The sequence below is a fragment of the Piliocolobus tephrosceles genome, chromosome 17 (assembly GCF_002776525.5).
Source record: "Piliocolobus tephrosceles isolate RC106 chromosome 17, ASM277652v3, whole genome shotgun sequence".
Classification (NCBI taxonomy): domain Eukaryota; kingdom Metazoa; phylum Chordata; class Mammalia; order Primates; family Cercopithecidae; genus Piliocolobus; species Piliocolobus tephrosceles.
The window spans coordinates 22,709,137-22,720,440 of NC_045450.1; the positions used below are offsets into that span (position 1 = coordinate 22,709,137).

Here is an 11,304-nt window from a genome sequence, read left to right on the forward strand (position 1 = left end):
GACAGAGTCTTGCTCTGTCGCCCAGGCTGGAGTGCAGTGGCGCGATCTCGGCTCACTGCAAGCTCCATCTCCCGGGTTCACGCCATTCTCCTGCCTCAGTCTCCCGAGTAGCTGGGACTTCAGGCGCCCGCTACCTCCCCTGGCTAATTTTTTGTATTTTTAGTAGAGATGGGGTTTCACCGTGTTAGCCAGGATGGTCTCAATCTCCTGACCTCCTCACACCTGTGTGCCTTCAGCCCCCCACTTCAGGCCTCCCCCTTCATCCCTCCTGGGCCCACAGGTTAAATAAGTTACCAAATTTTCAGAAAACTGAAAACACAAACAAACAAACGAATGAAAGTGCAGTAGCAAATGAAAATGACCGGAGCTAAACAGGCAGAAAAACACCTAGTGAATATGGAGGTTAAAGGCTTGAACACTGACTAATGTGAACTAAGCTTTGAACCCCTGAGCCAAAATAAACTCGTGTCCCTCCCTGGCCCACATACCTCGCATGTGTCGTTGGTCAGGGGAAGCTCCTCCATTCGCTCAGCACCTAAGACCAAACACAACCAGCAGCCCACAGCCAATCCATCAGCGAATTCTGTTGGCTTTACTTTCAAAATATAAAGTACACCCTGAATCTGGCCACATCTTACCACCTCAGGTCTTCCCCTAAGTCCAAGCTATGCAGGGCTCTTGCCTGGGTTATGGGGTTTTTGTTGTTGTTGTTGTTGTTGTTGTTGTTTGTTTGTTTGTTTGAGACAAGGTCTCACTCTATTGCCCAGGCTGGAGTGCAGTGGTACAATCTTGGCTCACTGCAGCCTCCGCCTCCTGGGCTCAAGTCATCCTCCCACCTCAGTCCCCCAAGTAGCTGAGAACACAAGCGCACACCACCATGCCTGGCTAATTTTTTATTTTTTTAGTGGAGATGGGGTTTTGCCATGTTGCCCAGGCTGATCTCAAATGCCTGACCTCAGGTGATCCATCCGCCTCAGCCTCCCAAAGTGCTGGGATTACAGGCGTAGGATTCTTGTGGTCCTACCTGTTACACAGGGCTTGGACCTCAGAAGGGCCCCACCCTTGGTTCTGTGCTCTGCTGTCACTATCTTGAAATTCTTAACAATTCTGAAACAAGAGGCCTCACTATTTTTTGTTTGTTTGTTTCTTTTGAGACAGAGACTTGCTCTGTCACCCAGGCTGGAGTGTAATGGCACAATCTCGGCTCACTGCAACCTCCACTTCCTGGGTTCAAGCAGTTCTCCTCCCTCAGCTTCCCAAGTAGCTGGGATTACAGGTGCCCTCCACCATGCCCAGCTGATTTTTGTGCTTTTAGTAGAGACAGGTTTCACCATGTTGGCCAGGCTGGTCTTGAACTCCTGACCTCAGGCGATCCACCCACCTCTGCCTCCCAAAGTGTTGGGATTATAGGCCTGAGCCGCCATGCCCAGCTAGGCCTCACATTTTTGTGTTGCACAAGGCCCTGTAAATTATGTAGCTGGTCCTGCCTGTCATTGCTACTAGAGCATAAGCCCCATGAGAACAGGACCCCTGGCTCCTTGGTAAACCAATGAGCACAGAATTTATTCAGCTGATGTGTTCTGGCCTGGATCCACCAGAAAATACTCTTATACTGGATGGGTAAATACTGGGGCCCCAACCACATGGGGCCCCTCTCCCAGTACCTTAGGGCCTTCCATGATCCAGAAAGTATTTAGCAAGAAGCTGACACAGGGACCTCCAGGACTCTGCTTCGACTCCTCAGCCGGTGTCCCTTCTGAAGGGCTGTGCCTGCACCCTTTCGGTGCTTAAACATGTCAGCTATGACTGCAGCACCCGCCACAGCACCTAGCATCTATTAGGTGCTCAGGAAATATTTGTCGAATGAATAAGCAAAATCATTTGTTCATTCGTGACTAAATGGGTATTCAATGGGTGTTGTCACACTCTCTACTATGCAAATGTAGATGCGTGCAGGGAAAGACTCAGCATTTTAATGAGCAGCATGTGGACTGATGGGAGTCCCTGTATACAGGGCTGGCTGCGTCATTTGCAGGTTCTAGTGTGAAATGAAAATCCTGTGCACTTAGGCCGGGCGCTCATGCCTGTAATCCCAGCAGTTTGGGAAGTTGAGGCAGGAAGATTACTTGAGGCCAGGAGTTCTAGACCAGCCTGGGTAACTTAGCGAGACCCCATCTCTACAGAAACTACAAAAATCAGCCAGGCATGGTGGTACATGCCTGTAGTCCCAGCTACTTGACAGGCTGAGGCAGGAGGATTGCCTGAGCCTGGAAGGTGAGGCTACAGTGAGCCATGATTGCACCACTGCACTCCAGCCAGAGTGACAGAATAAGCACCATCTCAAAAAACCTCAGACAAAGAACCAAAACAAAACAAAAAACTTTTCATTTTTTCTGTGATCTCTCTCAATCTATCATGGTGTTTTCTATTTGCCGTTTCATATCACTCTCTTTGGGTGTGGGGACACTCTCCTGGTGAGTGCAAACCCTCCCAGGGACGTGGGGCTTGCACCCAACTCTGACTCTCCCCGTGTCCGTGCCTGGGCTCCCACCAAGGGCAAAGCAGGAGCAGTAGTCGCTGGGCTGAGGAGGGAGAACGGGTGTTTGAGAGCCTTTTCCAGGGAGGCAGGGAGGTGGGAAGGTGCTGGTGACAGGCGGGGAGGTAGGGAGTGGGGTTCCACATAAGTCAAGTCTCCAAGTCCCAGCGCGTGTGTCATTGTCCCATCCGACTTCACTTATAAAACACACATTCAATTATAAAATTGTTAAGACTCTCAGGATGGTGACTGCAGAGCCTCAACCCCAAGTGCTAAGACTCCTTCTAAGCACAGGCCCTGAGTGCCTGGTCTCATGCTCATGTTAGACATGGGCTCTGTTCTCCTCCTGTGTGTGCTGCCTTCCTCTCAGGCATCCCTACGCTTGCAGTGGGAGGACCCCAGGGGCTGGCTGAGCACAGGCAGAAGCCTCTCTCCTTCTCTCCGCAGGAGCTGTGAGGGCCTCCAGTGTCTTCCCCATCCTCAGTGTCACGCTGCTGTTCTTCGGCGGGCTCTGCGTGGCAGCCAGCGAGTTCCACCGCAGCAGACACAATGTCATTCTCAGCGCGGGCATCTTTTTTGTCTCTGCAGGTGAGTGTCTGGCCCCAGCCCTGAGATCTTCACAGATACCAAACCGAAGCCAGGGCCACATGGAGGAAGCAATGCTATTCAGGGCTCCCTCCAGGGAAGGAGCAAGAAAATGCTCCAGTTGTGCTAAGGATGAGAACTCAAAGAATTTCATTAGAACCAAAGATGCCAAAATTCTAGCTAAAGCCGGCATGAAGGAAAAACGGGGAGGAAACAGCATGGCAGGATCAGCTGAGATTGAAACAGAGAGAGGGAAAAAGAAAGGCGCAGGAGAGAGAAAGAGAGAAGGAGAGAAAGATTTATAAGAGTGTACATACATGCTTGCTGCTTGCATATGTGGTACGTATGAACTGATTAGGGAGACTAAAACAGGAGGATTGTTTGAGTCCAGGAGTTCGAGACCAGCCTGGGCAGCGTAGTGAGACCCTCATCTCTACAAAAAACAATTTGAATTAAAAAATTAGCTGGGTGTGGTGACGCACACCTGTAGTCCCAGCTTCTCAGGAAGCTGAGGTGGGAGGATTGCTTGAGCCCAGGACATCAAGGCTACAGTGAGCCAAGACCTTGCCACTCCACTGCAGTCTGGGTGACAAAGTGAGGTCTCATCTCTAAAAAATAAATCAGTAAACGTAAAAATATAGAGGTGCATTTTTGTGTTCACTTGGGCATGTTCATGTACTATCTCTGGCCCTTCGAGATATGTGTTTGCCAGCTAATTATTGCTCAAGCCTCTCTTACTCACCATTTTATACTCTCCTCCACTGTTCCTATGCCAATCAATACTCTGCCATCACCCTGCAAAGCTTGAAAGTCATCACGAGGGTCCAGCCCCATCCAGCTTTTGAAGTGCTCAAATCCTCTTATTATTCCACGCATCTCTGGGAACAAGGTAAAGACCAGCAGCCTGAGATGCTCTGGGGGAAGACCTTATAGTCAATAGCAGCCCTGACCAGAAGAAGGCACAGGGTGGCAAGGACGCTGAGAGACAACCTCAGAAAAGGGTCCTATTCTCTGCCTTTTCTCACCTCCCTCCACCTCCATCCCTTCACTGGTGTCCTGTCTTCCTTGCTTCCCTCTGGGTTTTCATCCTCCATCCTTGCTTTCATCCCTTTACCATCTCTTCCTACCCCACTCCTCTTGGGGTGGATCAGTGCCATCTGGATGAAATGCTGTAGAGAAGCAAAGAACAGTGCAGGGATGGAGGAAGACCGGGCTGGACTCTGGTGATGACTTTCAAACTTTGCAAGGTGATGGCAGAGTACTGATTGGGATGGGGACAGTGGTGGACAGCATAAAATGGTGAGGAAGAGTGGCTTGCAACCCCCCTGGATTTCAATCCTGGATCCACCAATCAGGCCTTGGGAAATGTGATCATCTCTCTGTAATTTGGTTTCCTTGACTATAACATGGCAAATAATAATAGTACCAACTGCAGCTGGGCTTGGTGGCTCGTGCCTGTAATCCCAGCACTTTGGAAGGCCGAGGCAGAAGAATCACTTGAGCATAGGTCTTCACGACTAGCCTGGGCAACATTGTGAGACCCGATCTGCACAAAAGTTTAAAAATTAGCTAGGCGTGGTGGTGGGTGCCTATAGTTCCTGCTAGTCAGGAGGCTGAGGTGGGAGGATTGCTAGAGCCTGGGAGGTCAAGGCTGTAGTGAGCCATGATCACACCACTGCACTCCAGCCTGGGTGACAGAGCAAGACTCTGTCTCAAAATAGTCATAATCATAATGATAATAGTACCAGCTGCATGGGGTTTGCTGGAAGGAGACTGTATTCGTTTGTTCTCACACTGCCTAATAAAGACATACCCGAGACTGGGTAATTTATAAAGGAAAGAACTTTAATTGACTCACAGTTCCACGTGGTTGGGGAGGCCTCACAATGATGGTGGGAGGCGAAGGAGGAGCAAAGTCACGTCTTAACATGGCAGCAGGCAAGACAGCTTGTGCAGGAGAACTCCCCTTTACAAAATCATCAGATCGGCCGGGCGCGGTGGCTCAAGCCTGTAATCCCAGCACTTTGGGAGGCCGAGACGGGCGGATCACGAGGTCAGGAGATCGAGACCATCCTGGCTAACACGGTGAAACCCCGTCTCTACTAAAAATACAAAAACTAGCCGGGCGAGGTGGCGGGCGCCTGTAGTCCCAGCTACTCCGGAGGCTGAGGCAGGAGAATGGCATAAACCCGGGAGGCAGAGCTTGCAGTGAGCTGAGATCCGGCCACTGCACTCCAGCCCGGGCGACAGAGCGAGACTCCCCCCCAAAAAAAAAAAAAAAAAAAAAAAACAAAATCATCAGATCACCTCTGTAATCCCAGCACTTTGGAAGCCTGAGGTGGGTGGATCCTGAGGTCAGGAGCTCAAGGCCATCCTGGCCAACATGGTGAAACCCATCTCTACTAAAAATACAAAAATTAGCTGGGCGTGGTGGTGCACACCTGTAGTCCCAGTTACTTGGGAGGCTGACGCAGGAAAATCGCTTGAACCCAGGAGGCAGAGGTTGCAGTGAGCCAAGATCGTGCCACTGCACTCCAGCCTGGTGACAGAGTGAGACTCCGTCTAAATGAAAACAAAAACAAACAACAAAAACAAAACAAAACAAAACAAAAAGCCATCAGCTCTCCTGAGACTTATTCATTACCACAAGAACAGTATGGGGAAAACTCCTCCTTTGATTCAATTATCTCCACCTGGCCCCACCCTTTACACATGGGGATTATTAAAATACGGTGAGATTTGAGTGCAGACAGAGAGCCAAACCATATCAGAGACTATACAGAGAAAGCACAATATGATTTTCCAGTATTAGAAAAGCAGCAACAACACAGTTCCAAAATCTGGAGCCCCACAAGATCTTGCGCGAATTCCTTCTGCACTGCTTCCCCCTCCATAAGATGAGAAAGGGAGACTATCTAAAACTGAGTCTCTGAGAACTGATTCAAGCAACAGACCAGAAAGAAAACTGCCATCTTGCCCCAGGGGAATGAGATCAGCCCACAGGTGGCAGTGGCCCCTACCTTGCTCTGTGTGGACAGATGTTAGCATCTGGCAAACCCAGGGACTTCTTTGCACACTCCCGTCACTGGTGGCCCCGTCCAGACCTCCCAGGCGCTTGGTCTTGGCCAATCCAGGGGATCAGTTCCAGTGTCATGCTGATGTGACAGTTTCCTGAGAACAAGAGAAGATCATTATTTTGTCCCCCAAGGGGATTGTTAGTGAAGAGTGTGTCACCAGCAACTTTCTTCTTACAACAGGTATTGTGAGGGATGGCGGGTAAATTAGACATGTAGGAACTAGAAAGCGTGTGAGTCTGTGGAGGCAGAGGCTTGGGGTCTAATCCCAGACCCTTCCACTGATCTCCCCAAAGAACCTGAAGATCTTGTTTTTCCACCTCTAAAATGAAAGGATTGGAGGATTCACTACTCTCGAAGGCTCTTCTTTGCTCATCTACGCTAAGGTTGATCATTTGAGGCAAGCAATTAACAACCTTTGAAAAGAGTAAATAAGAGTGCTGGGGGAAAAAAAGAGAAAACAATCCTTTCTTGAGCACCTACTGTGTGTCAGATACTATGCAGAATGCCCAAGAGCGTAAGCTCTGAAGTCAGGCTGCCTGGTGCAAATCTAGCTCTACAACTTTCCTGTTGTGTGACCTTGGGCAAGTCACTTAACCTTTCTGTGCTTCCATTTATTTCCCCATCTGAAAAATGAGAATCATAATGGCCTCACCTCTTGAAGCTGTTAAGAGGATTAAATGAGTTGGTAGCGATAAAATGTGCAGAGTGGTGCCTATCATCCAGTATGTGTTCAACACATGGTAGCTATTATCACATACAATGTACCATTTAATTCTCATATCAACTCCATTCACTCACTCATTCAATATGCGTTGCCCTCTTGCTATGAATCAGACTCTGGTCTGGGAGTTAAGGCCATAGCAAGGAAGGAGATAAGCCTAGTCCCTGCCCTCAGGGAGTTTACAGTCTGAAAGTAGGACAAAGCAATTGCCTACTCACGTCTTGTTTTCCCTAAGCCTTGTTACTGAAATCTAAATCCACCATGGCTAAGAGCTCTGGATTCAAATCTCATTTCAACCATTTTCTATGAGGTTGATGCAAAAATAAGTGTGGTTTTTGCAATTACTTTTAATTTAATGGCTGTGCTCGACATGGGAAGTTACTTACCTTCTCTGTGTCTGTTTCCCCATCTGTAAAAGGGAAATCATTTTTTAAGTGGCCCTGCTGCAATGATTAATAGGTAGGATGCATATAAAGATTTTGCACAGTGCCTGGCACATGGTAAGTGCCCTGTAAATCATTGGCAACTCACTTGGCTTCCTATCAGCCCAGTCTAACATCTGAGCCTCTCTTTGAACTTCTTTCTTTCCTTCCCCCACTCCCCACTACCCACTGCGTTGCCGCCAGAAAGACCTTCTTTGGGGACTTTCCAAACTTTGCCACCAAAATATTCCTCACGGCAGAGGAGAGAAAAAACATGGCCCGGGGGAGTCAGGGGACATCAATAGAAGCCACCTTCATTGAGCTGAGAGGTCTTTGAAGTCTGACTCCCATTTGACTTAAAAATTCATGTGAATTCTGCCTTCTCCTTATTATATCCATGTTCATTTTAATATAAAAGAATATGTCTTCCCTACTCATCTTCAAGCCAAATTGACGCTCCAGGAAGAGGAGCCGTTTGTCACCCTGTGGTTTCTTGCAGCCTGACACAGAGCTGGATGTGTCAGCCCCCATCATAAGAAATAGCTCAGTGATGAGAACTTGCTGCCTACCTGCTGAATGTCTGTGCTGGGTAGAGCCAAGAGGAGGCAGGAGAGAAGCAGCAGATTTTAGCCATGTACTCTGGAGACAAGTTTTAGATGAAATATAATCAGAAGTCCTATTCAAAATATTGAGGCTGGGCATGATGGCTCATGTCTGTAATCCCAACACTTTGAGAGGCCAAGGTGGGAGGATCACTTGAGGTCAGGAGTTCAAAACCAGACTGGGCAACATAGCAAGACCCCATCTTTAAAAAATAAAATTAAAATAGCTGTGCTTGGTGACACATACCTGTAGTCCCAGCTATTCCAGAGGCTGAGGAGGGAGGGTGCCTTTAGCCCAGGAGGTTGAGGTTACAGTGAGCTATAATTGTTCCACTGTACTCCAGCCTGGGTAACAACAGAGCAAGACCCCATCTCTAAAACACAACAACAACAACAACAACAACAACAACAAAAACAAATAATCCTACTGGATGTGCACCAGCTAATCAGAAGGGTGGCACTGGAGCCCAGTCCTGTGTCTCCTGCTCTACCAAGGTTTAACCCTTTGGTTGCTGGACTGTAGGGAGATCTTGGGGATGCCCACAAAGAGTATGGAACATTCAAGGAACAGAGAGAGAATTCAGGAGGCTCCTGGAAATGGTTACTCACCAACTGTTGTCGGAAACTATAATGAGGGACAACCTCCATTTAGCACCACCCTACAGGTAGCCTAAATTTAGAGGCAAAGAGATGGCAGCTGGTGTACCAACAACCTCCATGAGTCACTGTTGGCACCAAGCCCTGGAGGAGGCCCTTGAAACAAAGGGACAAAAAGAGACATATCCCCTTCGGAGTAAGAACATGAGAAAGGTAGGCAGAGATGTGCACAGCCCCACAAACCTCCTGCTCCTACTGACCACTACCTAGGAATTTGATTCCTCTCCTGTGGGCTAAGCAGCTATTTCCAACAATTTTGGCACTCTGGGAAGCTAAGTCTGCAAGCCTTGCCTGTTGGAGGTAACAGCTTCCTGTTCCCCAAGTCCTGGTGCCCTCGTGCTCAAACAACAGCTGATCTGAAGCATTATCATATCCTGTGCAGATAAGAAGCCTTGGTAAGCTCCCACCTCTTCCCCATGGGTTTATTTATTGTCCCAAATTTCAGCTCCAGACCCATACATTTCCACTGAGCGGCTCCATTTGGACTTTCCATAAGCACTTCCAACTTAATGTGTTCAAACCTCCTCTTTTATCTAAACCTGGATTCTCTGCTGCCTCTTATTTGAGCTCAAAATGCCACCAGCCTCCCAAGCACCCAAGTTAGAACCCTAGTAAGTTATTCTCATTGCCTTCTCTCACATGCCATCGTCAACAGTCTTTCATCTCCTGGCTCACCCCTGTTTAATTTTCAGATCTGGCTCAAATGTCACCTCATCTTCAGTGCCAGGTTCTTAGTCTTTCTCTCTCCTTCTCTTCCTGAATCATTTTTATGTGTCTCCGGTAGAACCCTTACTGTATTTTCCTGTAATTGCATTTACATGTCAGTCTTTGCTACTAATGGTAAAGAATCCAAGGGCAGGGGCGTGTATCTTGTTCGTTTTACAATCTTCATGACTTAGTGCCAAAGATTAAGTGTTGATGAGATGAATTGCTTCTAAGGGGAAAAATAAGTGCATTCTGAGTTCTTCTGTACTTGCTGTAGGAGTAGGGTGTATTCTTTAGCTGAATACACATTGCCTGGAACTGAGCAGCAGAATTCTTCCTTTCCCAAGTGACAGACCATGCAAGAAGATCTCGGTGGTTGGAGTTCCCAGCTATAATCCATTAGCCTCTCTCCCCATTATCTCCACATTTTCTATAAATATTTTAAGATGGAAAGTGACAGTTCTCGCTGAGGTTTATAAAGGATGTATTTTTCTTTTCCCCTTCTCTTAGGGTTAAGCAACATCATTGGCATCATAGTTTATATATCAGCCAACGCTGGAGACCCCGGGCAGCGTGACTCCAAAAAAAGTTACTCCTATGGTTGGTCCTTTTATTTCGGAGCCTTCTCTTTCATCATCGCAGAAATTGTAGGAGTGGTTGCCGTGCACATCTATATTGAAAAACATCAGCAGTTACGAGCCAAATCTCACTCGGAGTTCCTGAAGAAATCTACTTTTGCCCGCCTCCCACCCTACAGGTATCGATTCCGGAGGCGGTCAAGTTCTCGCTCCACCGAGCCCAGATCCCGAGACCTGTCCCCCATCAGCAAAGGCTTCCACACCATCCCTTCCACTGACATCTCGATGTTCACCCTCTCCCGGGACCCCTCAAAGATCACCATGGGGACCCTCCTCAACTCCGACCGGGACCACGCTTTTCTACAGTTCCACAATTCCACACCCAAAGAGTTCAAAGAGTCACTGCATAATAATCCGGCCAACAGGCGCACCACGCCCGTCTGAACTGACCTCTGACCTCTGCCCCACGCCCAGCACAGCCTTGGGGGAAGTGTACAGAGAAGTCTCTGAGGTTGCATGGCATGGTCCTCGTGATGGTATTACTTTTTACAAAGAATGAAACCAAATGGACTCAGCCCTCTCCCACATTTGCCCCTCACCCTCCAAGTCCTAACCCCTCCATCCTCCCTAACTTTTCAAGCCAATCCCTTAATGTCATTTCTCTCTGTGTATCTGTGCCAGATGTTTTCCTTTCTTCCTTCTTTACTGGAAGGACCTCCACATTCTTCCCTCCTTGGAAGAGGACTTTACTAAAAGTCACGGGTGGTGGCCAGGGGGGATTTCCGAATCTCCATCAGGCGCGTTCATAGTTGTCCCCATTGTCTACCCACACGAATCCTCAGGAAACCAACCACCGCCCAGGTGGCCTGAGGGAGGCATTCACCTTTATGTGTTAGAAAAACATGACCAGAAATCAAAGATGTCAGAGCCCCGAAGCAGCTAATGTAATAAGCACTCATGTTATTAAAGGTTTTGCCTTGTTGTAACCAACCGAGCCGGAGGGTGTTTTGTTTCTTTTGGGTGTTTCCTACACAAACTCACTCCCCTGCCTCCAAACTGTCTCACGTCCGTCTTGGAAGCTGAACTTTGCTCATCCACACTTGAGCCACTACGAAGGCTCACCTTGTAACTTTGGAAGCTAGTAAGGTATTCCCACAAATGTCCAAATCAGTACGCCCTTCTGCTTGAATTCCTGGAGGCTACCTGGGGGTGGGTGAGTGAATGCTGGTTTTCAAGATGTAAATCTGGCACGCAATAGCTCTATGACCTTGGGCGAGTCACCTAAGCCTCAAGCCTCAGTCTCCTCATCTGTAAAATGGAACATGATAATAGCACTCTCCTCCAGAGTTGTGAGGTTTAAATAAAACATTGTGTGTAAAATGATTAGCACATTGTAAACAATCAATACATATTTTTCAATG

General features: G+C 48.1%; 1 protein-coding gene across 1 annotated transcript in view; it reads left to right on the top strand.

Annotated features, from left to right (window-relative positions):
• CACNG3 (calcium voltage-gated channel auxiliary subunit gamma 3) overlaps positions 1 to 10,869 on the top strand; it is a 108,381-nt gene extending 97,512 nt beyond the window's left edge. Inside the window, exons 3-4 of the mRNA XM_023189325.1 lie at positions 2,984 to 3,124; positions 9,816 to 10,869. Coding sequence (XP_023045093.1) covers positions 2,984 to 3,124; positions 9,816 to 10,327 — 653 coding nt within the window. The 3' untranslated portion in view covers positions 10,328 to 10,869. The remainder of the gene's footprint in view (positions 1 to 2,983; positions 3,125 to 9,815) is intronic.
• Positions 10,870 to 11,304: the final 435 nt, after the last annotated feature.